This window comes from Mustela nigripes, chromosome 11 (genome assembly GCF_022355385.1).
Source record: "Mustela nigripes isolate SB6536 chromosome 11, MUSNIG.SB6536, whole genome shotgun sequence".
NCBI classification, from domain to species: domain Eukaryota; kingdom Metazoa; phylum Chordata; class Mammalia; order Carnivora; family Mustelidae; genus Mustela; species Mustela nigripes.
Window position 1 is genome coordinate 7262701 of NC_081567.1, and position 27899 is coordinate 7290599.

The 27899-nt window shown below is 56.3% G+C and overlaps 3 protein-coding genes across 10 annotated transcripts in view; 1 reads left to right on the forward strand and 2 right to left on the reverse strand.

Moving 5' to 3' along the window:
- The first annotated feature begins 1704 nt into the window (after nucleotides 1-1704).
- MOSPD3 (motile sperm domain containing 3) lies at nucleotides 1705-4538 on the forward strand. Of its 3 annotated transcripts, none has more exons than XM_059414567.1 (6): nucleotides 1705-1789; nucleotides 2269-2532; nucleotides 2758-2833; nucleotides 3064-3293; nucleotides 4074-4238; nucleotides 4319-4538. In XM_059414567.1, the coding sequence occupies exons 2-6, from the start codon at nucleotides 2331-2333 to the stop codon at nucleotides 4348-4350; spliced, it is 705 nt and encodes a 234-aa protein (XP_059270550.1). In that variant the 5' UTR covers nucleotides 1705-1789; nucleotides 2269-2330; the 3' UTR covers nucleotides 4351-4538. The 3 variants fall into 3 exon arrangements, with proteins under 3 accessions (XP_059270550.1, XP_059270547.1, XP_059270548.1); XM_059414564.1 differs by lacking the exon at nucleotides 1705-1789 and adding an exon at nucleotides 1796-1880; XM_059414565.1 differs by lacking the exon at nucleotides 1705-1789 and adding an exon at nucleotides 1965-2036.
- A 2478-nt stretch (nucleotides 4539-7016) lies between these two features.
- Nucleotides 7017-21696, reverse strand: TFR2 (transferrin receptor 2). 3 transcript variants are annotated; one of them, XM_059414561.1, is made up of 18 exons: nucleotides 21395-21695; nucleotides 20896-21145; nucleotides 20601-20787; nucleotides 15009-15149; nucleotides 14803-14914; nucleotides 14574-14696; nucleotides 14099-14215; nucleotides 13828-13967; nucleotides 13386-13549; nucleotides 12469-12588; nucleotides 11870-11952; nucleotides 11731-11794; nucleotides 11577-11644; nucleotides 11416-11492; nucleotides 11252-11336; nucleotides 10935-11162; nucleotides 10507-10647; nucleotides 7017-7791 (listed from the first exon to the last, which is right to left on the reverse strand). In XM_059414561.1, the coding sequence occupies exons 1-18, from the start codon at nucleotides 21431-21433 to the stop codon at nucleotides 7507-7509; spliced, it is 2424 nt and encodes an 807-aa protein (XP_059270544.1). In that variant the 5' UTR covers nucleotides 21434-21695; the 3' UTR covers nucleotides 7017-7506. The 3 variants fall into 3 exon arrangements, with proteins under 3 accessions (XP_059270544.1, XP_059270545.1, XP_059270546.1); XM_059414562.1 differs by lacking the exon at nucleotides 14099-14215 and having other exon boundaries at nucleotides 21395-21696; XM_059414563.1 differs by lacking the exons at nucleotides 20896-21145; nucleotides 21395-21695 and having other exon boundaries at nucleotides 15009-15204.
- A 1278-nt stretch (nucleotides 21697-22974) lies between these two features.
- Nucleotides 22975-27899, reverse strand: part of ACTL6B (actin like 6B) — a 21838-nt gene continuing 16913 nt past the window's right edge. For 3 of the 4 annotated variants that reach the window (XM_059414570.1, XM_059414569.1, XM_059414568.1), the window contains 7 exons: nucleotides 27472-27561; nucleotides 27255-27316; nucleotides 27027-27141; nucleotides 26768-26848; nucleotides 26558-26653; nucleotides 26280-26366; nucleotides 22975-23275 (listed from right to left, as the gene is read on the reverse strand). In XM_059414570.1, the coding sequence (XP_059270553.1) occupies nucleotides 23195-23275; nucleotides 26280-26366; nucleotides 26558-26653; nucleotides 26768-26848; nucleotides 27027-27141; nucleotides 27255-27316; nucleotides 27472-27561 (612 nt within the window). In that variant the 3' untranslated portion in view covers nucleotides 22975-23194. Of the gene's footprint in view, nucleotides 23276-26279; nucleotides 26384-26557; nucleotides 26654-26767; nucleotides 26849-27026; nucleotides 27142-27254; nucleotides 27317-27471; nucleotides 27562-27899 lie in introns of all 4 variants that reach the window. The other variant, XR_009406939.1, reaches the window with a different exon arrangement.

Genomic DNA, 27899 nt, shown 5'->3' on the forward strand with positions numbered 1-27899 from the left:
AACGCTCTCCCCTGATTTCTCATGGCCCGCTTCCTAACTTCCATCAGATCTCAGCTCAAAGTTTCTTCCTAGTCACTCCTTTGTTCATTTCAAATGGCGGGCACTTGGGAATGAACCAGAAAACAAAGTCTCTGCTCTTGTAGGGAGGAAAAGTACATTCTACTGGAGCAGATAAAATAAAAAGCAGGTAATAAAATAATCAAGTGAAGCTATGTCAAGAAAACAAAAGCCTAAGAGGATAAAGAGATTTCTGCATTTGTTGGGGTGCTTTGGGATAAGATGAACTTTATTTTTGCTCTACTGCTAACCAGTCGTGGGGCTTGGGGTGAGATCCTTCACCTTGGGATGATGTAGTGGCAGGGCTGGTAAATCCTACTTCCTTTATGCAAATGCGACTGATTTCTGAGTTCCACGCTGGAAAAGGAAGAGGAGCCATGGACTGACATCCTGATGCAGGAAGGTTGGGTGTGGAGATCCATTAGATATATCTATATATCTATATCTACAGAGAGAGACAGAGATGGACTGAGCATTCCTGAGACTTGGAAAGGAACAGAGCATGAGTCTCGTCTTTTCTTTTTTCTTTGAATTTTTTTTTTTTAGATTTTATTTATCAGAGAGAGAGGGGGAGAGAGCAAGCACAGGCAGACAGAATGGCAGGCAGAGGCAGAGGGAAAAGCAGGCTCCCTGTCGAGCAAGGAGCCCGATGTGGGACTCGATCCCAGGATGCTGGGATCATGACCTGAGCCGAAGGCAGCTGCTTAACCAACTGAGCCACCCAGGCGTCCCAGTCTTGTCTTTTCTTGAGGTCCACTACATCTGTTTCCTCAGGCATCCAGCAACTGGTCAGAACAAGCATAGGGTCCACGTCCTTCCTAAGTCACTCATTCCCTGAAGCCAGGGGCTCTTGGCCTGCAGATATCTAGTGAGAGTGGCCTGAATAGGCACAGGACGGCTCTGTCAGATCATTCCCTAAGCATCACTTATTGTACTGGAAGCCTCCAAAGATATTCTCTCTTTGTCCCTTACAAGGAGGACATATGCTTTTTGCATCAGGAGGCATGTGTAGAGTGGGGTGGGGGTGCAGGTCCTAGCAAGAATAGAAGCTGGAAAAGAATCAAGGGGGGGGGCGGCTTTGGGGGCACCTGAGGGGCTCAGTCAGTTAAGCGGCCCACTCTGGATTTTGGCTCAGATCATGATCAGGGTCTTCGGCTTCACCGGGCAACAGGCTCCCCGCTCAGTGGGGAGTCCGCTTCAGGAGTCTCTCTCCCTCTGCCCCTCCCACTCGTGCTCTCTCTCTCTCAAATAAATCTTAAACAAAACCAAAACAAAACAATGGGGTCCCTGCAGTTTCCCTGCCTCAATCCTAGCCCAACTGGAAGCAACCTCCCAACTAGGACCATGGAAAACCGCTAAGATGGCTGCAGAGGCTTCTAGGAGAGCCTGGGATTAAAATAGAAAAAGAGGGCTTTCCTATGGGTTGTGATTCTAGCGACTTGGAGGTCTCAGTGGGGAGGAACAAAGCCCAGTTCCCAACTCCCAAACTCCGCCGGACCCCCTGACTTACTCCGGGTAGAGCTTTTTGGCCAGAGTAGCCCGTAAAGTTATACGTCACTGGGATCAAGCCAACACGTCATTAGACTCACCATTCGGCGCGCGCTGACGGCGGAAACGAGGCCGCCCTAGCCAATGACAGGAGCCGTACGGCGGAAGTGCAGAAACCGGTCTCTCGGGAAGATGGCAGCCTCGATCAGGCCAAAAGTTGATTGGCAGGTTCAGTGACCAGAAGGTAAGCCTCACAGCACGAGCGGCAGTTCGGAGGCTGAGGCACGAAGGCGCTGCGGGCCAACCTCAGGGAGGAGTTGGAGGCGCAAATAAAGGTCTCTGGAGAGATTGGAGAAAGGGCGGTTCCGGAGGGGGGCGCTGCGGCGGGCGGGGTCTGGCCAGAGAGCTGGGACGCCCGGAAGGGGCGGGGCCCGAGGCGGGGCGGGCGGGGCTTTTGGAGATCGGGAGCCGGGCCTGGAGACGAGGCCCGGGTTGGGAACAGCTAGGGGCAGGGTTTATGGGGTGGGCGTGACCATGAGGTGGGGCTTGGGGCGGGGCTTAAAGGGACCCGGGACAGAGCTGGAGAGGGGAAGGGTTTGGGGGGCCTGGGCCTGGTCTGCGGGAGCCTCATCTAGCGGGGTTCCGACGCGGCGGCGGCGGCATCAGACCAGGCCCTGCCCCCCCGATCTCATTCCAATCCCTTTCTCCCCTCTCGTCCCCCAGCTCTAGACTCCGGGCCCTGTCCCCTGAGCTCTGTCCTCGTATGTCCACCGTCCACAGCCTGCATGCGCCGTGGGGCGCCCCAGGACCAGGAGCTGGTGGGCCCGGGGGCTCCTGGGCGGGGGTCCCGGGGCGCCCCTCCTCCCTCGGGACTTGTCCCTGTCCTCGTCTTTCCCCCGGACCTAGTATTCAGGGCGGACCAGCGGAGCGGACCCCGGCAGCTGCTGACGCTCTATAACCCCACGGGAGCTGCGCTTCGCTTCCGAGGTGAAGGGATGGGCGCCTCATGCCCGGGATCTGGGTCTGGCAGCAGGACATTGGGGGATGTGTGGGCTGGAGGAGTGAGATGAGTGGGGTCAGATAGCCAAGCTTGGCGGGCTGGAAGAGTTACATCCAGCCCTGGGTTAGAAGGGAGGGAGGACTCTAATGTCCCTCCATGGGCAAGCTTGTCTCTGAAGCAATAGTCGGTCTCTGTGTGCCTTTACCCCTCAGTCCTGTGCACAGCTCCGGCCAAATACACGGTGTTTGACGCAGAAGGATATGTGAAGCCTCAATCCTGCATTGACATGTGAGTGAGGAGGGTGGAGGGGACTCACGGAAGCCAGGGGTTGGTGCCACCTTGGTCTCAATTACCAAGCTGGTATCATACAGCTCAGACCTGGTTCTCTGCAACCTTTTTCCCCACCTCTGTCTGCGTCCCTAAGGGGAAGGCTTCTGGGAGGTGGGGCCTGGATCCACTTGGATCACTGCCTGTTACTCACTTCCTCTCACTGGGTCTTTCTCCTATTTTGGGACCAGTGTGATTCGCCACGTGGCCCCCATTCCCAGCCACTATGACGTCCAGGACCGCTTCCGCATTGAGCTGTCTGAGGAGGGAGCTGAGGGTCGAGTGGTGGGGCGCAAGGACATCACTTCGGTTCTGAGGGCCCCAGCCTACCCCCTTGAGCTTCAGGGACAGCCTGACCCAACACCCCACCCAGGGCCTCCTTCCTGGACAGCACCACCCAAGGCCAGACACTTCCCAGAGAGTGAGTCGGGGGATGGGAATTCTCGAGTTCTTTTTTTTTTTAATTAAAAGAATTTATTTATTTATTTGACAGAGAGAGATCACAAGTAGGCAGAGAGGCAGGCAGAGAGAGAGAGAGTGAGTGGAGGAAGCAGGCTCCCTGCCGAGCAGAGAGCCCGATGCGGGATTCGATCCCAGGACCCTGAGATCATGACCTGAGCCAAAGGCAGAGGCTTAACCCACTGAGCCACACAGGTGCCCCGAGTTCTTGAGCATTACCCTAGAGATGGGCTCAGCTGGAGCTGAAGGGGTCTTCTGGCTCCGTGTTTTGCTTCTTTGTAGAAGCATTCCTAGGAGTTTAGATTTTATATCAGGTTAGGCAAAAAGCAGGCTTTGTAGTTTCCCTGGTTTCCGGCTTCTACTTAGAAGGAAAAGCTCTTCCTTAGCTCTAACCTCAGTACTTCCTATCATTGCTTCCTCTCTGCTCAGTTCAATAAAAAACCCATACTGAGCAACTACGCCAAACCAAGCTGCGGGCAGCACATGGGAGACAGTCCCCTGCCTGAGGGACGTGTACAGGAGTCAATAATAAAGGCACGGTGAAGAGAAAAAAGTGCTGAGGGCCCAGAGGGGAGAGGGTCTCTCATGCCTGTGGGGACAGAAGCTACAGGGAGGAGGGGACACTTGCCATATGTTCTCTGGAGGCCCATCAAAATACACCTCCCATCTCCAGCTTCCTCCCTGGAGGGCGCTGGGCTGGGCAGGAGGGCGGGTGGAGCTTCTGATGACCTCTGTTTCCCAGACCGCCCCCCACAACTGGCCACCAGCTCCTTCCTCCTCTTCTTGCTGACCGGCATAGTCTCTGTGGCCTTCCTGCTGCTCCCGCTCCAGGACGAGCTCGGCAGCCAGCTGCCCCAAATCCTGCACGTCTCCCTGGGACAGAAGTTGGTGGCAGCCTACATCCTGGGTGAGCGTTGGGACCTAGGAGGGAGGCTAGCAGGGCCCCAGGGCTGCTCACCCCCTTGGTCTTCTTTCTCTCCTCTCCAGGACTCCTCACCACGGTGTTCCTCCGGACCTGAGCCCTCTGCTCACCCTCCCCCCACCTCCTGGGGCAGGGACTTGGACGTGCCCATGAGACAGCCACTGTGATGCTTATGCCTCGCCTCAGTTCCTACTCCCTCTTCTTCCCGCCCATCTTCCCTCCCCCAGGCACCCAGGGATTTGTATTCATTTTCCAAATTGAATAAAATAAATTTTTAAAATCAAACTGAGAAACGGAGGGAGCAGCCCCTTCCTTCACACTTCTTTCCTGAAGTTTCTCCTTCCGGCCACAGGAGACCCAGGAAGGAGTGGGGGACAGTCAAGGAGCCCAGTGAGGATATAGAAGTCCTGGGTTCTGGTCCTAGTGTCACACCAGGAAAATGTGTGACCTTACAAGCAAGTCACTGAACTTCTCTGAGCTTCTCTTTCTACCTCTAAAATGAGGGGGTTGGGACAGCAGATTTTTTTTTTTTATTTTTTTTTTTAAAGATTTTATTTATTTATTTGACAGAGAGAGATTACAGGTAGGTAGAGAGGCTGGCAGAGAGAGAGAGAGAGAAGCAGGCTCCCTGCCGAGCAGAGAGCCCGATGTGGGACTCGATCCCAGGACCCTGAGATCATGACCTGAGCCGAAGGCAGCGGCTTAAACCACTGAGCCACCCAGGCGCCCAGGGACAGCAGATTTTTAAGGTCCCCTTTAGTCCCCCAAATAGGGTCCGGTCCCTAAACTAATGTACTTAACCTACAAAGAAACAAATCTTGCCCGATCCCGCCCACTGCACATATCCAGTCTCATAGTCTTGAGCCATCAGAGCCTCTTGCCAGGGCTGCCTAGATGCTTTTTTTTTTTTTTTAAAGATTTTATTTATTTATTTGACAGAGAGATCACAAGTAGGCAGAGAGGCAGGCAGAGAGAGAGAGGAGGAAGCAGGCTCCCTGCTGAGCAGAGAGCCCCACGTGAGGCTCGATCCCAGGATGCTGGGATCATGACCTGAGCCGAAGGCAGAGGCTTTAACCTACTAAAGCCACCCAGGCGCCCCTGCCTAGATGCTTCTAATACCCAGAATCCTTTTCTGCTTTTTGACCCTTTATGTGCCTTATTTTTTCTCTCCCTTTAAGACTTAAGCTCCAGTGGTTCAGAAACACCAAGGTCCCTGCCAAGATTGGGGGCAATGGCATAGCCTGACATTACCTCAATTTAACCAGGCAAGAAAACTAAGGCCCAGGAAAAGGACAGGATCCTCAAAAGGTATGTGTCCAGCCCTCAGATGCAGAGCAAGGGAGCAGGAAGGAAAGGGGGCAGCTGGTGACACTGGCAGGTTGTTGACTGTGGACCAAAATCAGCAAGATGAGGTTGTTAAGACAGACTCAAGTCTGTTCTCTGCTTCTGCTGCCACGTCGCCTTTATCCACCTCTGCTCCTCTTACATCCTTTTTTTTTTCTTTTAAGATTTTATTTATTTATTTGACAGAGAGATCACAAGTAGGCAGAGAGAGGGAGGAGGAAGTAGGCTCCCTGCTGAGCAGAGAGCCTGATGTAGGGTCGAACCTAGTACTCCAAGGTCATGATCGGAGCTGAAGGCAGGCCCTTAACTGACTGAGCCACCCAGGGACCCCCCACCTTTTTATTTTTTTTATTTTTTATTTTTTTAAAGATTTTATTTATTTATTTGATAGAGAGAAATCACAAGTAGATGGAGAGGCAGACAGAGAGAGGGGAAGCAGGCTCGCTGCTGAGCAGAGAGCCCGATGCGGGACTCGACCCCAGGACCCTGAGATCATGACCTGAGCCAAAGGCAGCGGCTTAACCCACTGAGCCACCCAGGTGCCCCCCCCCACCTTTTTAAAAAGTAGACTCCACACCCAGTGCAGAGCCCAGTGTAGGGCTTGAACTCATGACCCTGAGATCAAGACCTGAGCTGAGGTCAAGAGCCTGACATCTGACCAAGCCACCCAGATGCCCCTGTGACAAATTTTCTTATAAGGACCCTGATTAGATTGGATTAGGCCCACCGTAATGGTCTCATTCAAACCTAAGTCCCTGTCTCCAAATACAGACTCTGAGATACTAAGGGTCAGGCTTCAGCTCTGGTGAGGGGGACACATTTCAGCGCGAAACACTCCCCATCTCCAGATCCTCAATTGAATCACGTCCAAAAAGTCCTTTTTGTTGTGTAAGGTAACATTCACTCACTCATTGGGGCGCCTGGGTGGCTCAGTGGGTTAAACATTCACTCACAGGTTCCGGGGATTACGACGTGAACATCTTTTTCCAGACCACTATTCTGTGTGCTACAAGAAGCAAATGGACAAGGTAAAGGGCCGAGAAACCGCTTTGGGAAATTTGTTCTGGACAGTATGTCAGGGAAGGAAATAGCTGAGGAGGGTCTGACCCTCTTCCCGGCTCCTGAGAACCCAGTCTGGATCGAGGGGCTCAAGGAGGTGCGCAGGCGCAAAGGCAGAGGCTCATGCTGGAACCAGGGTAGGACCTGTTGTGCCATACTGGGAGCAAAAGAGGACGGAGTAGCCCAAAGACCAGCCCCAGGATTTATGCAGCTGCTTGGACGGGAGAGCCCAGCCTGCGGCCTCCCAAGACGTGGAGAGAGAGCGTTCCTACTTCTACCTTCTCTGGCCCTTCTGCCCAACCCTTCCCTGTCTCGAGTGAGGGACGACTGGGTGGAGAGAGTAAGGAACATGCATAAAGGTGTTTGTAAAGAACAGATGCCACCGTCCAGTTTATTCAGGCCCAAACCCCAGCCCCTCCCGCCACAGACCACCTGCTGGGGCTATAGGCTACAGTTCCAGCCATTCTCCCACTAAGAGGGGTGGCCCCTTCCCAGGGCCTAGGAAACCTTCCAGAGGCGTCGCTAGGTGTGGGGGACCCCCTTTCCTGCAGGGGAAGGGCTGTGCGATGAGCACGGGGATGCTCTCAGATTAGCTGACAGGATGGCCGGCCCATCGTGGAAGGCACAGCTCACCTGCTCCTACACTGCAAGGCCTGGGGGTGGGTGTCTGCGCTGGCACCTCGGCTGGGCCCCTTGCAGAGACGGGAAGGGCTGATGAGAAATCGGTCGGCAACGACAGGTGGTACTAGGCACCCCCATCACCCAGAAATCACTCTAACGGGAGAGCAAGAGCTCCGGGCATAAGCCCCAGCTTCTCCGCACCCCCCCTCGCACCCTCCCACCATGGACCTCAGAAGTTGTTATCGATGTTCCAGACGTCCCCGCTAAGTGCGTTGGCGGCCCCCTGCAGCGTCCAGGTGAGAAGGGCCAGCTGGCGTCGGAAGCGGCTCTCCTGGAAGCCCAGGCCGGGAGCCACCCTGGAGGCGGTGGCCCCCGGGTCTCCAGAGCCGCCCGAGCGCAGCAATCGCACGTGGTCGAGCAGCGCGCCCAGCGTGTGGTCTCCGCGGCCCAGGAAGATGTGGCGGAACGGGGAGTCGGCCGGCGACACGTACTGGGACAGGAAGTAGAACTCCACCTGCGCCAAGAAGGGGATCAGGTCGGGGTGGGGGTTCCGCCAAGAGCGCGGGCCAGAACAGCAACTCCCCACCCAGCTTGGGACCATTGCAGCTGCTTCAAGTCCCACCTCCCTGTGGCTACCCAATCGGGGGCGGCCATTCCTTGACGTCACCAGCATCTGGGTAGGATGCGTCCTGGGGCTGTGTTTTGGGTTCTATCCCGTTCTGAGCCTTGGGCCTCCAAGCCTGCATCCACGTCTCCCCAGTGTTCCCTCTTCACCCATTCACTTACCCGGCTGAAGCCTCAAAGAAGTCTATGGTCTGCATTCCCCCTCAACACCAGGAACGTCCACAGCCCAGAGTCAAAAGTCAAAGGGACTGGCCAGCCCTAATTAAGTGCCTGTCTGTCTGTCCTCCCTGCAAAACGTCTTTCCAGAGACGGCCTCTCTCCTAGCCGGATTCGTGCACCTTCTTTCCACCCTCTCTGGTTCCTTCTGCTACCACCCATGGCCAAGCCCAGGGTTCGACCTACACTCTCTGATCTCCTTACCTACACGCCGTTAGTTTTCTTCTCTGGCTGCGTATCAGAATCAACTTGGGGAGGGCCCCTGGAGGGATCAGTTGGTTAAGTGACCACCTTGGGCCCAGGTCATGACCATGGAGTCCCAGGATGGAGTCCTGCATCAGGCTCCCTGTTCAGTGGAGAGTCTGCTTCTCCCTCTGACTGCCCCCCTGCCCCGCCCATGCTCTCTCTATCTCTCTCATTCTCTCTCTCTCAAATAAATAAAACAAATCATTTAAAAAAAAAAAAAAAAAGAATCCCTTGGGGAACTTTCCAATACCCACTGGGTGGGTGGGTGCCTCCCCAGGAAAATTGTCCTCTCTACTCCAGTTCCCTCACCCACGGGCGGCATCTTCTGCCGCTCATCAGCAACCTGACACTCTCATCCAGACCTCGGTCTTTGCTAACTTCATTCCCTCTTCTCCATTTACACCCTGGCCAAATCCTTCCTAAAAGTCCACTCCGCCCACATCACCTCCTTCCTCAAACACCTTCCTAATTTCCTTGATGCCCGGACCCTTAAAAATCCAAACTTCTCATCCTGGCATTCAAGGCTCCTCATCGGTGAACTCTATCCCACTATTTGGTGTACCTCTGCCCCCTGCTTCTCCACAGGCTTCTGTTCTGGCTCTGCTAGCCCACACGCTGCTCCTAAGGACAACCAGGCCTGTGTCCCCACCACACCCTTACTCTGGGCCTCTCCACTCCGAAATGACTTTTCTTTGCACCGACCCAAGTTCTGTTCATTCTTCAAGGCCAACGTCATAGTCTAAAGCAGGGCTTGGCAAACCTTTTCTGCACATAGTAAATATTTTTGGTTTTGCAGACCATGTTGTTTCTGCTGCAAATGCTAAACTTGACCACCACAGCCAGCACACAAGCAGCCATAGACAATATGAAAATCAATGAGCGTGGCTGTGTTTCCATAAAACGTTACTTGCAGAAACAGGCACCAGGCCAAGTCTGGCCTACGGGTTATCATTTACCAACCCCTGGTCTAGAGCCACGACCTTCCCTGGGTCTGGCCCAGCTCTGTGCTCCTGGTTCTGAAGTACGGATTCTTAAAACTCTCCAGCCCTGAGTGTGAATCATGTCTCCGACGCACAGATGGGGGGCATGTAGCTACTTAGGGGGTCAGGCAAGGGGAGGATCATTGTGTGTTCCTGGAGTCTGGGACAGCAGGGGTTAGAACAAGATCTGTAAATGAGAAGGAACCAGGCCCAATCTCTTGTCTCACCTGCAGGATCACTGGTGTCTTAGTGGAGGGGACAGCGGGGAGGAGAGGTGGAGAGGCCAGGAAGTGGGGAGGAAGAGGAAACTACAGAGAGAGAATGAGGAGGGTCAGGAAAAAGGAGCAAGGGCGAAAGAGCAAGAGCGGTGGGTTGGTAAACAGAAAGAATGAGTGATGCCAAGGAAAACAGGCAGGGACTGAAGGAGGACTCAATGTCGGGCATACACGGAGGGTCCGCTGTCTAGTCTACACTCACAGAGGATGCTCCAGTTTTTAATTTTGCCCTGTAGACTTTCCCCCATGCCCACAGCCCCGACTTAGCCCATTTTCCAAAATCAGTGGGCGGCCAGACCGAGTTCTTGGCATAAAGAAATGGAAGGAAGCAGGGGGGATGGAACAGGAGATGTTGTGTGGGTTGCAAAGTCTGCAAAACTAAGCTGGAGCGGGCGCCTGGGTGGCTCAGTTGGTTGGACGACTGCCTTCGGCTCAGGTCATGATCCTGGAGTTCCAGGATCGAGTCCCACATCAGGCTCCCAGCTCCATGGGAAGTCTGCTTCTCCCTCTGACCTTCTCCTCACTCATGTTCTCTTTCACTGTCTCTCTTTCAAATAAATAAATAAAATCTTTAAAAAAAAAAAAAAAAAAACTAAGCTGGAGGAATGGGCCAAGGACTAAGGTCTTGTATAACTTTACCGGACACCTCCCCCAGGCAGCTTCTCTGGGTTTCGCCCGCCTTATTACCAGGAGGAAGAGAGCGCTCCTTGCTCTGAATTTCTTAAGCATTTGCCCCTCCTGGGCCAGAAGCTTGTGCCTCTTGTACGGTGGACGATCGTGTACATGCTTTTTCCCTCCAGAGGGGTGAGGAGGCAGTGGAGGGCCTTGTGTGTGTGTGTGTGTGTATGTATGATGGGGGGGAGGGGGGAGGGGTGGGCGGGGCCTCACCCGCATGATCCGCACGTTGTACATGCGCATCAGCCGCTCATCCCTCTCCTCTGAGCTGTAGATCTCCTTTCGCAGCTTCTCTGCCGCGCGGATGTAGTCCCCGCGCGCCGAGTACACCCACTGGAGGGTCAGCCCGCGGGCCTGAGGGTGGAGATGCAGACTGGGGCCAGCCGCGGGGGGCCAGGACCCCGGCCTAGGCTGGGACCCCCGGGGCTGGCAGGAAGAGGGGCTGTAGGGGGGCGGGATGCTGGGAGAGGGAAGACCTGGGTGGTTGGGAGGGTACCAGCTGGGTCGTAGGGCAGGAGTCAAGGGGCCGGGCTGCCAGAGGGGACTAGACCCTAAGGACTGTGAGGAGCCGGGGCAACGCTTTAAGGGGATATAGCGTCCCCCCACCCCCAGAAGCCAGGAGCAGGGTTTGTATCTTGGACCTTCAGGTCCCCGGAGAACTCGTTGAGGCTGCCGATGTGCCTGAGGACCACGTCCCCGTAGCGGCCGAAGTCCAGAGGCAGCAGGTGATCGTGGCTGAGCCGGATGAGGAGCTGCCCCGCGAGCTGGGCCACAGCCTGGGCCACAGCAGGCAGGCGGCCTCGCAGCATCGTGTGTAGGTTCTCGTACGTGTCATCCTTCGTGTGCAGGAACGGGTACACCTGGCCATCCTGCCGGGACAGGGCGCGGGCTGGCGCAGGGCCACGGGACACAGGGGCCGGGGGGGCTGCTGCTCTGGGGCAGGGCCAGGAAGTCTCACCTCCATGAAGGAGAACTCGACGGCAGGGACCCCCGCAAAGGCCGTGAAGGAATAGGCACTGCTGTCCATGGGCAGCGGCCGGATCCTGGGAGTGGGCAGGTTGGAGGGCGTGTGGCTTCGGCTCCCCCCACAGCTGTCTTCCCGCCTTCCTGGCCCCAACTTACACTTCGGCGTCCCAGCTGTGGCTGTTGAAGGTCACCTGCTCAAAGAGGGTCTGCCCACTGCGGTTAGGGGAGTCCACCTGGGGGGGCAGGACACGGGGCACGGGTCAGGCGCTGGCTGCCACCAGCTTCCCTTTGTCCCCGGCTCCTGGCCAGGCTCTTGCCTGCTTCAGGATGTTCTCTATGAGGCTGATCAGAAGGGGGCTGGTCTTGGCATGGAACTTGTCATCGCCTGTAGAGAGGGACAAAGGATGCCAGGCTCTAGGCTGGGCCCTGCGGCCACCGTGCACCCAGCGGGTGCCCCCCGTCCCCACTCACCCAGCACTGCATTGTCCAAGCTCACGTAGACCACGGCTTTGAGGTGCAGCACGCTGAGGTAGCCCTGTGGGTGAGGGACTTGGAGTTTAAACCCCCCTCCTCCCCACTGCCTGACCCCCTGCCCTGGACCCCCCATTACCTCCAGCCACTCCGTGGAGCCCACACTCCCAAAGTCCCCTCCGTCCCAGCTGATGAACAGCAGACTCCTGCGGGGCTGGAAGCCTGGAAGCAGAGCGGGTCAGGAGGACGGGCTCCGCTGGAGGCCCAGCAGCGATGCACCTTTGTCGTCTTCTGTCCTGCGGCCCTGGGGTCTCTCCGTCCCTCCCACCGAGCCCCCAGCCCAGCCCACCTCACCTGGTCGGCCCAGACTCCACTATCACAGGGACGGAGCTAGCTTTCCTCTGGTGTCTCCTGCCTAATGCTTCACTCAGACCGAGGACCATTACTACAGCTGCCCCTTGAACTTGGGTTTGAACCGCTTGGGTCCACTCACATGCAGATTTTCAGCTGAGCAGAGTCAGCGCCCCTGACCCTGGTGCTGCTCAAGGGCCCACTCTACTCTCCTGTTTGCAGCAGGAAACAGGAGAAGCGACTTGCCTGGCGCCAGCTAGGATGTGAGGAAGCCAGGTTTGGAGCCCAGGTCTGCCTGGCCACTCTCTAGCCTGTGTCTGCCTGCCTCTCTGCCCTGTGCTGGCTCGGGCCACAGCCCCAGCTGCCCGGCCCAGGCCCTGACCTTACCATTGCTCACCATGGAGGAAAAGGTCCGCACCAGCTCCAGCAGGATGGCCGTCCCCACGGCGGACTTGGCCGCACCTGGGCCCCATGCATCCCTCTGGGCCCCGATGACAACATAGTGATCTGTAGGAGGGGAGACTTGGGGTCTACGTCCTTACACTGGGAGAACCCAGAGACGACCCGGGAGGGTGCGTGCTCACGGGGCCTCCCCACCATTTCCCAGTCCTGCACCCCCACAACTCTCCACCTCACAGCCCTGCAATCCTTGCTGTCCTCAAGGAGAGTGGCCCTCCTCCCCTCGGCCCTGCCTGGATGGCCTGCTCCCTCAGCAGGGTGCCTGGCCTCATGCTGGACTCCATCACCTCCCTGGCTGGGCCATGTCCTGCGCAAGTCCTGACAGGTTTTCCTCCTTCACGCCTCTCTCTAATCCACCCCGCCCCTGCTCCCGCATTCTCCTCTGAGCCACCACACCCCCCCACACACACACCGTGTCTCTCCATCAGCGCTTGTAGCTACCACCCTCTTTGGCTCAAAAACCCACTTTGATTGCCCATTGCTCTCTACATCTAGTTAGGTTTGAAAGGTTCATCTATCTCATGGGAAGTCCCGTTCATGCTGTAAGATCACCCAACTCATGCTTGCTCCCGTCCCGTGCCAGAGAACTCACTACTGTGCCAAGCTGCCCATCCCGTTTCTGATCAGATTTGACCATGGGATCTACTCTTTGCCACCGCTCTCGGTCCCAGATCAGCCTCAACTCGCCAGCCTCCCTCCCTGCTCAGCCCTGCCACCCCCTCCACTGAGCACCACTCTTGCCCACGCCCCCAGGGCCACCTGCCCCACCCCCATCTCCAGCCAGGGTTCATGAGTGGTGGCTCCCCAACTTCTGGCTGCAGGGGATGCTGGGCAAGCTAGCACACCTGGCTCGGAGCGGCCCTCGATGCAGCCAAAGATGTTGCTGATGGGGGTAGAGACCCTGTGGTTGTTGACCCCGAGACGCAAGCCTGGCCCAGGGCCCAGGCGATAAGGGGAGACTGGGAGGCGCCCCTGCCACTCCTGGGGGGCCACAGGGCCTTGGAGCTTCCTGGAGAGAGGTGGGCAGAAAGGGTCAGAAGCGACACAGAGGCTCAGGCTGTAGAAGAGCCCAGAGCTCCCTCTTTGCGCTTTCCCTCCCACCTTCCGGCTCCAGCTCGACTTCTGCATTCTGCCTGCTGCCGTGGACAGTTGTGCAGGTTGTGTCCTGCTCAAACTGAGGCTGAGCCCACGCAGAAGATCGACCTTTTCCTACTTCATGCAAAAGCACTTTACAGGCTAGCTATGTCTCCCTTCCTCCTCCTATCCTGGCCCCCACAGGCCCCTCACCTTAGCAGGAGGGAGGCAATGTCCGCACTGATGGGCTGGGCGGGTATGTTAGGGAGGCCGGAGGACTGGACTGGAGGGAACTGGGTTTGATTAAAGGAAGGGAAGCCAGGCGTGTAGGGGTCCCCAGTTCCGAGATGCACCTGCGAGGAAAGGGATGTCCACACCAAAGCTGGGAGCTGGGCTCCCACGGGTAGCCTACCAGCCTCATCCCAGACAAGGAGGTCCAGTTCTGGGGACTCCAAGAATCCACTGCTGGCTCCCCCAGACTCACATGTCCATACACAGCCCTGTGGCTGGACAGGCCGAGCTTGTGTGGGTCCTGGGAGAAGTCTGCTGGATCGGGGTATATGAGTACTCCTCCAGCCCCAAATTCCTGGGCACTGGCCACCTGGGGAAGGGGAGTGGCTAACGGACTCCTTCTCCTGGAGAGCACCCAGTTGTAAGGGCAGGAGAAGCAAGGAAAAGGGAAGTAACACGGTCTCCGCTCCGCTGTCATGGAACCACAGAGAGCCTGTGGGCACCGCCTGACCCTCATCTTCCCTCCTTCTCCCAGTGCCTTGGCACTGTCCCACTGTCCTCTGCATTCCTCCGTGTTTGTTCCCCATCCCAGCATTTTCTTACGACCCACTTGGTTCTCTCTTTTCTCTCTCCGACAGCCTCTTAGACGCGTCCCATCCGCCGCTATCCTGTTCCCCAGCCCCGCATCCTCCCGGTTCCACGCCACTCCCCCATTCAGGGACGCTCACCTTCTGGGCGAAGCTGATCTCCCCCAAGCGCACCAGCAGGAGGCGCCCCGCCGTCTCCACGCCCCGGGCCCGCAGGTCTTGCAGGTCCTCCGGCCGCCCGTAGTGGGCGTACACCAGCTCTCCCTGGGGATGGGGAGGTCGGTAAGGCGTGCCCTCCGGGTCCCTCCTCCGCCACCCGAGAAAGGGTGCGCGCTGTTCCCGACTTGGAGGCGGGACAGGGGGCGCTCACCGTGGCATTGCCCGTGGCGCTGTAGGGACAGTAGACGTCGTGGTCCTCCAGCGGCAGGGGCTCCCCGAGCTTGTCAGCCGCATCGACCCAGTGCAGGGTATTTGGATGAGCACTGAAGAGCAGAGGTGGTGAGCGTCTCCGTGGCCCCCCGCGCGCACCCCACGCGCCCCCCCGCGCGCCCCCCGCGCGCCCCCCCGCGCACTCACGGGTGGGGAAACTGCAGCCCGACGTAGTGCGTGTCCATCCACACGTGGTCCAGCTTTTGGCTCGAGAGCGCCCCCCGGATGTCCTGAGCCAGAGCGGCCATCCCCGCCGAGCCAGCCATCCTTTTCCGAAGGCTGATTTGCCTGAGCGGGAAGAGGCGGGATTGGGGCGTGGAAGGGGAGAGGGACTTCTGGACGCCTGGAGGAGAGGGCGGGAGGAGGGAATGATGCCAGAGACGTGGGGTCGCCCTGGGCTCTGGGCGGCGAGGGGCTCCTAAGTCTCTCCCTGACCCAGGCCATCACCATTCATCCGGTCACCACCTGGGCTATCTCTAAGGTCACCTCCTTCTGCTTGAAGCCTTAGCATCCGAAACCGTGCTATCCTGCCCACCATCCCTTAGGTTTTTCCTTGCCCAGGCAAACTCACCAGTCTATCTACGGCCCCCCGACACACGTGCATACACACATACACACACATGCACACTGGCCACCCATGAAAACGCTTTTCTTCTGAAGGACTAAGTGGGCAGGGGCAGCCCTCCGTCTCCCCCGTCCTCCAGCTGCACCGAACAGAGACATCTGATACTATGGTTCCTGATAGGATAGCAGGTCCCTTGTCTTCTTCCACTGTCACCACCTAAGTGAGCCTGTTGTCCCTCTATTCTTCCATCTCACTCCTGCCACAGACTGGCCCCCCAGCCCCCCACCCCCGTCTCCCTGCCATGGACTTCACCTGTGCCCGCTCCAAGGCAGACTCCTCCCTCCTCAGCATCCTCATCCAGTACCCCTCTACCTGTTGCTCTGGCAGAAACCCAAGCTGTCCCTTGAGAGGCTAGGTCTCCCGTGGGGCTCTTGAGCTCAGGAGAGAACTTGGGTTCTTATACCACCCGGGCTTGGAGCAGAAGCAAGCTCCCCGCTCCACTGTTGGAATTTCCAACCATCTCTCCTCCGGTAAACCCCCTTTGAAGCCTTTGCCATCCAGCTCTCCCCTCTTCTGCCCTTCCTCCAGCCAATCTGTCCCTTGTCTGCTTTCATCAAGGACTTTGGCATCTGGCTTGGCATTTTTCTCTCAACACACGGTCCCCTCAGTCCATGCTGCCACTTCGAAATCCGTGTGCAGGATGTGCCTTAGTCCCAGCCTCCACCCCTCAGCTCTCAAGAGGACCCCTGCACCCCAGGGCTCGTGCTCAGGGGGGCTTTCTCGGTGCCATCCCTGCCGCCTCCTCCCAGCCCAATCCAGGAGCTCAAGCATCTGTTTGAAACTGCATCTGTCAGGCTCAGATGATGGCTCAGTCCCTTAAGCCTCTGCCTTTGGCTCAGGTCATGATCCCAGGGTTCTGGGGTCCTGGGGCCCTGGGGTTCTGTGATGGAGCCCCTCCTCAGGCTCCCTGCTCAGTAGGAAGTCTGCTTCTCCCTCTCCCTCTGCCCCTCCCCCTGTTCATGCTCTCCCTCTTCTTTCTCAAATAAATAAAATCTTAAAAATGAAAGAAAGAGGGGTGCCTGGGTGGCTCAGTGGGTTAAGCTGCTGCCTTCGGCTCAGGTCATGATCCCAGGGTCCTGGGATCAAGCCCCCTGTCCGGCTCTCTGCTCAGCGGGGAGCCTGCTTCCTCCTCTCTCTGCCTGCCTCTCTGCCTGCTTGTCATCTCTCTCTGTCAAATAAATAAATAAAATCTTAAAAAAAAAATGAAAGAAAGAAAGAGCGAGCTAGCCTGTGTTAGTTTTAGTGTGTTTGTAAAATACGTGATGTGCAGTGTGGATTCCTGTGCCTAACAATAAATTTGATGGGCACGCTGCAATATGGATAGACCTTGAAAACACCATGTTAAGTTAAAAAAAAAAAAAAAAGTTTCTCAAAATTAAAAACACACACGAGAGATAGCTACATCCAAGCAGTGCCTCTTGGAATGATTTTTTTTAAAAAGATTTTATTTATTTGACAGATAGTGATCACAAGTAGGCAGAGAGACAGGCAGAGAGAGAGGGGGAAGCAGGCTCCCCGCTGAGCAGAGAGCCTGATGTGAGGCTCAAACCCAGGACCCTGGGATCATGACCTGAGCCAAAGGCAGAGGCTTTAACCCACTGAGCCACCCAGGCGCCCCTGATTTTTTTTTAAACTTTCCCCTTTGTATTTTTCCATATGGCTTAACTTTTAAAATAATGGACACAGAGGATTTTAGGCAAACATTTATGTTTTGAAAAATCTACATGTGCCCATAAAACATTACATGTATAGCAAGGCCATGTGTGAATTTAAAGACACGCAGCAAACATCAGATGAGGTGCTTCTAGAGGAACCTGGGTGGCTCAGTGGGTTAAGCCTCTGCCTTTGGCTCAGGTCATGATCTCAGGGTCCTGGGATCAAGCCCCGCATCAGGCTCTCTGCTGGAGCCTGCCCGCCCCTTGCTTCTCTGCCTACTTGTGATCTCTGTCAAATAAATAAATAAAACCTTAAAAAAAAAAAAAAAAAGATGAGTTGCTTCTGGGGGAGGGGATGGGAAAGAGGGCTACGGGCTAGGGAGGGAAATTTAAAAAGCCCTTCACTGGGGCACCTGGCTGGCTCAGTCGGTGGGCATGGGACTCCTGATCTCAGGGTTATTAAGCTTGAGCCCCACGTTGTGTGTAGATTACTTAAAAATAAAATCTTTTAAAAAACAAAACCAAACCAAAAAAAGCCCTTCACAGAGACGCTGAACCACCGTGTCAGGAATATTATAAACTGTTCTTGGCACTCACCTTAAAAAAATTTAAAAACCCCTCCCCTTCCCATCTGACCATGATATTCTATTGTTTTAAAGTCTTCATTTCTGGGGCACCTGGGTGGCTCAGTTGGTTAAATGTCTACCTTCGGCTTGAGTCATGATCCCAGGGTCCCAGGATCAAGCCGGCTTCTTCCTCTCCCTCTGCCCCTCCCCACTGCTCCAATTCTCTCTCTCTTGCTCTCACTCTCAGATAAATAAAATCTTAAAAAAAAAAAAAAAAAAAAAGTCTTCATTTCTCTCTTTTCTCTTAGAATAAAATCCAAAGCAGTTTGGGTAGATATTAAGGCTTTTTATGGCCTGAGCTATATCCACCCTGACACCACAGGTCCCTGAGGCCACAGGTCAAAAATCCAAGGTCCATGATGGGGCCTTCAAGACTTTTCTGGGTCTGTCCCACCACTTGTCTGGATACCGGACCCCTCTGCTCTCCTTCAGACAACCACATGGACCTTCCTTCACTTCCTCCAAGAAGCCACCATTTCCCACCCCAGCCCCTTTGCACCTACTCTTCTCTGACCTGGAATGCTTTTCTACCTTCTCTTTGCCTGGTGAACAACTCACCCCTCAGGCTTCAGCTCATCACCTCCTCCAGGAAGCCTTCCCTGGCCCCTAATCTAAGTCGGGTTCCCCTGGTTATAGTCATTCCCCACATCCTTTACTTTTCCTTTGAAACAGTGACTGTAGTAATAAATACATTGTCATGAAAGTGATTATTAGTTCAGTACTGATTTTCCCCCACAGGCTGTAAGCTTCATAAGGACATAGCCCAGACTTTTGTTCTCCCCACTTACCCCACCTACTTAGCCGAGCACCTGCCACATAGTACAAGCTCAAAGACATTTGGTGGATAAATGAATGAATGACCTCATCAGTGTCACTGAGTCTAGCCACTCACTTCCCTTGCCACACCCACATCGGGCTTGTGCTTACTCAGAATTCCATCTCTGGAATCTTTACCCACTGGGGATTTACTGAGCACCAACTTAAATGCCAGGCACTGGGCTAGGTGCTGGACACATGCAGATAAATAGAACCTGGGAGATCAGATAAATCTTAAAAGTTCCAATATCCCACTCTCTGACTAGATCTTCCCAGGTTCCGGCTTGCTTCTTGACCCTCCCCTATGCCTGCTTTTCAACCCCACTGAGTGCTCCAGACTATCCCGTTCCTTCCTTTTCCATCCACCCTGGAATGGTGGATCCCTTCACTGCTCGCCCCCCTCACCACCCCCCTCTTGCCTCCCTGCCCTCTGATGGCATCCCCGGTGCCACACCTGCCCGTGGGACCTGACAAACCATCCGCCTGCTCAGCCTGCACCCAGAAGACCGACTCTTGCTCAAGAAAATGAGGAGGCCCCGCATGTTGTTGATGGCTCAGACGCAAGGTCTTTGAGCAAGGTGGGTCCAGTGTATGCAAAGAGTAGTAATACACCTTGATCAAGTTTCACACTGATCCCATGAAGATGAGAAAAATCTATCAATACTAATTACAACAGAAACATACACTAAAAACATACAGACATAAACTGAAGCAAAAAAATCAGATGATCATTTCAGTACATTCTGGAAAAATATTTGAAAAAAAAAAAAATCCAGGGGCACCTGGGTGGCTCAGTGGGTTAAAGCCTCTGCCTTCGGCTTGGGTCATGATCCCAGGACCCTGGGATGGAGCCCAATGTTGGGCTCTCTGCTCAGCAGGGAGCCTGCTTCCTCCTCTCTCTCTCTGCCTGCCTCTCTGCCTGCTTGTGATCTCTGTCTGTCAAATAAATAAATAAAATCTTTTTAAAAATTTCTATGCAAGTCAGGAGACAAGCCTATCTCCTGTCATCATTACCTAAATTCATGTCCTCTCTAATGTGATAAAGCAATGAAAAAGAAAGGGTATAACCATTGAGAAAGAAATTTTTTATCTCTTACTGTCTATAGCTTATGTGAGCTTCTACTTAGAAACCCCAGGAGAATCCACTGAAATACTATTCCTGACCCAAGATAGTGCTCCTGGTGATTCTACCTCTTTTCTGGACCTGCCTGGGCAGCTCCTTCCCAATGGGGAAAGTGACCTCAGCAAAACAAGAGAAACCCCGTGTGGTCTGCCTCTGGCTGGCATCTCTCTCCCGTAATGTAGATGGAGGGGGGTGGTCTGTGCTCTTGAATGCATTTGCTTTCTCATTTTTTTTTCTTGGTTTTTTTTTTTTTTTCTGATTTTTCAAAATATCCTTCCTCAGAGCTCCCCCGCCCCTCCTTCTGCCCCCAGCCCCTAGAGCTCCCAACAGTCCCAGGTCAAAATCCACGGACCCGGGATGTGGCATTCAGGACTTTTCTGGATCTGTCCTGCCTCCTATCTGCATACTGGCCCCCTATGCTCTCCCTCATTCGCTCCCGAATCTCCCAAGCGTGCTGTTCAGACCCCAAGCCCTTTGCCCTCTTTTTTTTTTTTTAATTTTTAAAAAAAATTTATTTGACAGAGATCACAAGTAGGCAGAGAGGCAGGCAGAGAGAGGAAAGAAAGCAGGCTCCCTGCTGAGCAGAGAACCCGATATGGGGCTCGATCCCAGGACCCTGGGATCAAGACCCGAGCCCAAAGTAGAGGCTTTAACCCACTGAGCCATCCAGGCGTCCCGCCCTTTGCTCTCTTCTTTCCAGAACACTCTCCCTCCCCTGGGCTCCAAACAGACATCCTTCCCAGGACCACACTGAACAGGGAGGCCAGGGAGGCGAGCGGAAGGACTCAGAAGCGACCCCACATCAGGGTCCTAGGAGGAGAGGAAAGGAAGCGGAGTCCAACCAAGTGAATGAGGGTTTTCAAGGCCAGGGGAAGGGGACAGGCTGATCCTTACCTGATGGTGTCCTCCAGGCGCCCCTCCCCCAGGAACCGCAGGAACATGGCCTGGAGGTCGCTCCAGTACAAGGTGCCCTGGTGGGAGTCTGGGCCCGGCTCATAGTTTACGTCCTCGGGGACCACCAACACGTCATCCCCACATGCCTGGCAGGACCCGCGGAAGGCCACGTAGCCCAGAAGGAAAGCTGGAGGAGGACAAGATGGAGACTCCCCTGGCGCCCCGCTCCGGACTCCGGACTCCGTAAATCCCCCCAACCCAGGCCCTTCCCTGGTGGGGGCGGGAAGACTCTCACCCCCAGTGAAGATCAGCAGGGCTGTCAGGACCAGGTAGGGGGCAGCCTTTCGTCCTGCTGCTGCCCAGAGTCCAAGGTTTTGCCTCCCCGCTCGAGAGCCCAGGTCGGGGCCCCTCAGCTCCATGGGGCAGAAGTGGGCTGCTGGCTCAGCCCCCTCCTCCCCCTCTTCCTCTTCCTCCTCCAGGCGCCACTGCTGGGTGCCCTCCACACGCTTGTAGATGGTCTGAGAGGGTCGTGGGGACAACCTTTGCTGCAGGGGGTGGGGGCACGGTGGGCATGAGACTGGGGAAAGAGGCACAGGGGGTAGGATCTGGCCATAACGGTCAGTGGCTCTGGAGTGCCAAAGGAGCACAAGGCAGGGGAAAGGGTCCCCAGAGGCAAGCTGGAGGGGAGAGATGGCGGTGGGAAGGGGAGGGACCAGCCTTGGGGTTTGGGGGGGGGGGGGGTGGAAGGACCTGGAGAGAAGGCCTAGAGTGTCCCCCAACCCATTTGGTCTTACCGTTCTCTGAAGTAGACCCCAAAGTCGCTCCATGCTCATGCCCCCTCCTGAGCCCTGCCGGCCGTTCCCCCCACAGTGATAAACCGTTTGTGGGAGCCCCAAGAGGGCCCCTTATCAGCCCTGGCAGGCAGCCTGGGCCCAAGCTGTTCTTCTCCCCCCAAAAGGGGTGGGGGCACTGTCCTGGCCTCAGTCCAGCCTTCCAGATATGAACCCCCAGCCCAGGCTAGAGGACAAGGGGCTGTGCCGTCCCCTGCCAATCCCTCCACAGTCCCTCTCCCGCTCCTTCCCGGCAAAACAATCAATTTTTTTGACCTTGGGGCAGACTTTGGCCTCCTAGTTCCGGTCAGGGGTGGGGGAGGGGGGGACTGATGGCGGGGGAGTGCAAAAAGATAAGGATGCCGGCTCCTGCTTCCACCCCTCCCACTGTCCTTGGGGACCCCTTCCTAAGCCCCCCCCCCCCCCCCCGCCATGAAAACCTCGCTCCCCCTCAAGTCATCCGGCACACAGCCAGCCGGGCCTTGTAACACATGAGTTCCCCGCTCCCAACATCTGCCCCCAAGCAATCCTAAACTGAATTGGTCACAGTGGTGTGACCTGGGGGTTGGTCTGGCCCTGCAGATGACTGTCTCATTAAAATCAGGCTGAAAAGTGGGTCTCAAGCCATTAACTTCTGCGGAGGGAGGGGCATGGGTGGGAGCATAAGGTTAAGCGAGACAAGTGAGCGCTCCAAGTCGGGGTTCTCCAGGATCTGCGGGTCGAAGCCCACCAGGCATTGGTGGAAAGTCCTGGTCAAGACCTGAGCACAACTGGATGACCTTCAACAACTCACGGCCTTCTCTGGGCACCTCTCTCTTTGGTGACAGAAGGACTTGATTTCTACCTCTTTTGGGTCTGGGCACCCCAGAAACACATCACAGGCACGAACTGCTAAGTTTTACCCAGAATTTCACACATGGGTGCTGGTCCCCAAGCCCTAGCGAGGACCCCCAGAAAAGTAGCTCTGGAATAGAAGGGCTCAGGGGCCCCGTGTCGGGGTCTCCCTTGGGAAACCTCAGCTCCTACCCAAATTAGGAGAGAAACTCAGAGCTGCTGGGGCGCACTAGTGCCCCAGTCCCTGCCGCATTCTTGGCCACCAAGACCCGAAGGAAGACACCGCGCTGCCTGAGCGCAGGTCCGGGGAGGCTTAGGCACCGCCTCCCACCTGAGGTCCCGCCCACCGCAGCCCCAGCCTCAGGCCCCGCCCAAACCCAGCCCCGGGACTGGCCCCCGGCTCCGCCCACCCCTGCCTCAGGGTCGGGTCTCCGGCACCCTGTTCCCGCCCCAACCCCGCTCCTAGCTCCGACCCGTTCTCGCGGGCTTCTGCCGGATCCTCGCTGCGTGATCCTCCCTGGGTCGCGGTCCCTTTGAAACTTGAGGCTTCCAGGCTCCGGTGGCTCCCGGGGCTCTGCCCCGGCCCGCAGACTTTGCCCCGGCGTCCACCGCGGGATCACCGAGGGACTTGGTGTAGCCCTCTCCTCGCCTCCCCCCAGCCCCCCTGTCCCCCCTCCCGCCACCCCACCCCCGGCCCAAGGAGGCCAAACTTTGTTTTCTTAAAACATTTTTACTCCTTTCAACCCAGAAACATCACAATCTAAGCGGACGAGAAGGGAGGGGTAGAGACGAGGGCATGGGCGGGTGGGGGTTTTGATCTGCGCCGGCGGAGGCCGAGCCGGGAAACCCTCTCCCCGCCTTTGGCGTCCCCTACCCCACCTCGGCGGGCGGCGGGCGGCGGGCGGACGTGTGGGTGTTGAGGGGGCGCCCTCAGGGGCACTTCCGCTCCACGCACTGCTTCCCTCCCTCCTCATATTCCTGCTTGGAGATCCACATCTGCTGGAAAGTGCCCTGGGAGGGGAGAGGGCGGGGGGCGACAGAGGCCATCAGGACGTCCCTGGAGGAAAGGGGGTGTGGGGGGGTCGCGCCCTCCCACTTTCCACCCGTGCAGGCCCAGCCCCTTGGAAACCCTTCTCCTGCCCTCGGACCCCGGACCCCGGCCTTTCCACCCTCAGGGACCTCCCCAAGCCTCCCAGCCCTCCTTCCAATTCAGAGGGTGAGTACCCCCGCTCACGTTGTTCAGTCAAGACGTTCGTTCATTCATTCAACAAGTATTTATTGCACGTCTGTCTGCCCTGGGCCCTGCGCTGGGCTAGAGCTGGGTAGTGGAGCTTACAGCCTCAGGCCAACCAGCCTCCCCGCCCCCCAGTTCCTCCTGTACCGGTCACTCCATCAGGCCTTACAAACTTGTCCAGTCCCCCACATTCCCAAGAAGAATCTTTGCTCTGCCCTCACTGGAGTTGTCTTGATTCTACATGCCACCCCCCACGTTGAACCTTCCCCCTTGAGGGTCTCTTGTGCTGGGCATCTCGGACTGTCCCTTCTTTGATGGTTGCTTCATCTCTTCCTGAAAGCTGGTGCCTGGGTCCCTGGTACTGTCCCTTTTTCTCTCCTGGGCTCAGAGTCCTGAACCTGCTCATCCACTCCTAGGACTTCTGCTCAGGCACTAAAACTCCACCCCTCCCTCAACCTCCCCTTGCTGAACCGGAATACTAGACCCAAATACTCAGCTGTCTTTTGGGCACTTCCCTCTGAGTCCCTCAGGACTGCAAACTCAGCATGTGCACCACTGAGCTCCCCCAGGCCTGACCCAGACCTGCTCCGGTGGTCTCTCTCACCTCCTACACTAGCGCTGGCCAATATAGTGGTGACGGAGCACCTGAAAGGTGGCTAGTCGGAATTGAGATTGTTCTACAGTTATAAAATACACAACGGATACTGAAGACTAAATCCAGGAAAGAGAATGTAAAAAAATCTCATTTTTAGGGATGCCCGGGTGGTTCAGTGAGTTAAAGCCTCTGCCTTCGGCTTAGATCATGATCTCAGGGTTCTGGGATCAAGCCCCACATTGGGCTTTCTGCTCAGTGGGGACCCTGCTTCCTCTTCTCTCTCTGCCTGCCTCTCTGCCTACTTGTGATCTCTGTCAAATAAATAAAATATTTTTTTAAATCTCATTTTTATATTGATCACATATTGAAATGATAACATTTTGGATATAAATAAGGTACATTTTGTTAAAGATTTTTTTTTTTTTTAAAGGAGGGACATCTGGCTGACTCCATTTTTAAGTAATCTCTACACCCAATATGGGACTCGAACTCACAAGCCCTAGAAGAAGAGTCGCATTTCTACCAATTGAGCCAGGCAGGCGTCCCAAATAAAGTATATTCTTTAAGCTTAATTTCTCCTGATTCTTGGGGCTCTTTTAAAATACGGCTACTAGAAAATTTAAAGTTGGATGTGTGACTCGCATTACATTCCTGTTGGACACAGCTGCCAGGAGCTAGCACCCTGGGTGTCCTCCTGGGCTCCTTCCCTCTGTCTTCTTGGATCCAAATGCTGCCCACATCCCGTCCATTGGACTTGTGATGGGCTTCAGGTTCCACAGCCTGATACGCACTGCTCTGTCAAGACCCCGTCACAGTGGAGCCCACAGCAGCCCTGTTCAAGCTGCTCTCCACTCGGCTGCCCCGGTGAGCTTACTGACCTCCGGTCCGACCGCGTCTGCCCATCGCCTAGGTCTTGCCTGCCTCTTTCCGTAGCCCAGGCACCATCTCTCCCTCTTTGCCTCAAAAGTTCTTTAGTCTTCCATCTCAGTCTGAATGTTCCTTAGGAGGCCCTTCGTGACCCTTGAACTAGATCAGGTCCTCCCTTGAAGGAACACCCCCACACTTTGTCTAAGGGCCTGCCCCTGGAGCAGGGGCCTAGGTCGGGCACGCAGGTGGGGCCACAGGAACTGTATGGCTGATAGGTTCCCGGTCCCCAGCTGACTTTGCACTATCAGCTTCCTGTATTTCTTTTTTTTTTTTAAAGATTTTATTATTTATATATATATATTATCTCTGCTGAGCAGAGAGCCCAATGTGGGGCTCGATCCCAGGACCCTGAGACCATGACCTGAGCGGAAGGCAGAGGCTTAACCCACTGAGCCACCCAGGCACCCGCCCCAGCTTCCTGTATTTCTGACACTTGTCTGTCTCCCTAGGGGCTGCCCCTCTCTCTAGGCGTTATCCTTCCTGCTATGTCATGGCCCCACTGTCCCCTCAGTGGGACAGACACCGTGAGATGATGTTTTCATCTCCAGCTCCCCACTCAGCGTCTTGCCTTTGCCCAACAGCAGGCCCATACAGAACTCCCCACCTACTGCCCCAGAACCAGCCTGCCTGTCTCCCCTTCTATCTGCCTCTTACCCAGCACCCTGTCCTCACTGCTACTCACTCTGTGACTCCGGACCAATGGAAGGAGCCTCCTCGCAAGGTCCCCCCGTGTCCAGCTCACACCCTGATCTCCAAAGACTCATGCCTGACGTAGTCTTCCCAAACACGACTGGGACTGTCACACTTCCTCCTCGCCCCAAATCTTCAGTGTCTCTCCTCTGCTTAGCACAGTGGGAGCCTCAGCCACAGTCTCAACCCCCACCAGTCTCTCCAGCTTCCTGTCCTCCCTGATTTGTCCTGATGGCAGAGTCACCCTTCTGGGAGCACTAACTACTCTTTCTCAAAAATAAGAGTAAGGGGCGCCTGGGTGGCTCAGTGGGTTAAAGCCTCTGCCTTCAGCTCAGTCCCTGATCCCAGGGTCCTGGGATGGAGCCCCGCGTTGGGCTCTCTGCTCAGTAGGGAACCTGCTTCCCCCTCTCTCTCTCTGCCTGCCTCTCTGCTTACTTGTGATCTCTGTCTGTCAAATAAACAAAATCTTTAAATAAATAAAAATTTGTTGAATGAATGAATAAAGAGGCAAGGGGATGGAGCTGTGTGGGTCTGTCCCTTTCCCATAGCCAGGGCCCCTTCCCTCTCACCAGTGAGGCCAAAATGGAGCCCCCGATCCAGGGACTGAACTTGCGCTCCATGGTGCTGTTGCTGGCGATGAGTTTCAGCCGCATGCTCTGGGGGGAAAGAGGGGCTGGGGGAAGCAGACACCTGGGTTCCGGGAAGGGACAGGGCTGGAAGTGGGGAAGTCTGGGAAGCCACAGGGGGAGGGGTCTGCTCTGGTGGCCAGAAGCCTTGCTATTGGGGAAGGAGGAAGGGCGGCGTCCTGAAGAGCTAAGCCAGGACCCTGGTCGGGGTGGGCCCCTACCGGCGGGGTCTTCTGGGAAAGCTCGCGATTGAGCCTGTCCGTGAAGCCCTGGAGCAGCGTGTTCCCACCAGTGACAATGACACTGCCGTACAGGCCCTGGGAGCAGGGAGGAGCGCGCCTTCAGGGCCCAGCCCCTGCCAGTCTCCCCGCGGCCCCCACCGGCCCCCACCCCCCCGGGCCCCTCTGCCCAGACACAGTCTCGGGCCTCACCGGGCGGATGTCGATGTCACACATGCCGATGCTGGTGGTCACCACGTGGCCCACACCCAGCATGGTGTTCCCCGACAGGCCCTGCCAAGAAAGGTGACCTGGGGTTTGGGGCCCTCTGCCCTCTCTCCCCAGACCCCAGGGATCCTTCCCAGCACCGCCCGCCCCCCCCCCCCTTCTGGGAGCACTGCCCCCGCAACAACACGCAGGCCTCTGGGGAATCCAACCAGCCCTGAACCAATACCTCCCCCAGGGGGCCAACCTTGACATTGGAGGGATCAAACAGGCCCTCTGGAATGCGGAGCCTCTCGGCACCGTAGTCTGTGTTGTAGCCGTTGGGCATCTCATAGTGCACTGTGGGCATCTGTGCAGCCACCCTGCCCAGGAAACAGAGAGACTCTGCCAGGGGGTACTCACAGAGGACCAGGGACACCCCCAGAGTCCCAGACCTGCCCTCTTGCCCACCCCTGGGCCAGGGGGTGCCACTTACTGCTCGTCATAGGGAGAGTCTGAGACCTGCAGCACAGAGGCCTGGAAGTCCTGAATCACCTCCTGAGGACCCAGGGAGCTGGTCAGGGCCCCGGCTCCCTCCGCAGCATCCCCAAGCTGCCCACCTGCCAAGCCTCCCTGTCCCTTCCCCTCTACTCAGGGCAGGGGACTAGCTGCTGGGGAGGGCCTGGGGCTGTTTCGGGGGACTCGCTCCTCACGTTGCACATGTAGTTGTGCCAGGACTTGGAAACCTGGGGTAGCTTCTCCTTCTTCCTCCAGTTCGGAGGGGCGCCCTCCCGGACGGGTTCCTGCGGGGGCACAAGGCCTCTGAGCACCCTTCCTCCATTCCACCCCTGTCCAGCCCCCCCCCACCCCGTGCTGCTGCTGCCAACAGGCACCGGGTTCTTTGCTCTGTTGCCTACAAAAGCGGTCTCTCCGCCTTCCCTTGTCAAAGGAGAGAGAACAGGGAGAGGGAGAGCCTGTCCGCATGTCCCCCACTCTTGCAACAGGGACAGCTGATCTGAAAGCCCCCAGCCAGAGAAAGCTGAGGGCGCGGGGAATACAGCGGGAGACCAGAACCTTCAAGAAGCAGGCTTTTCCTGAGCTGTGTTCCACGGGGGGGGGGGGGGGGGGGGGGGGGGCGGGG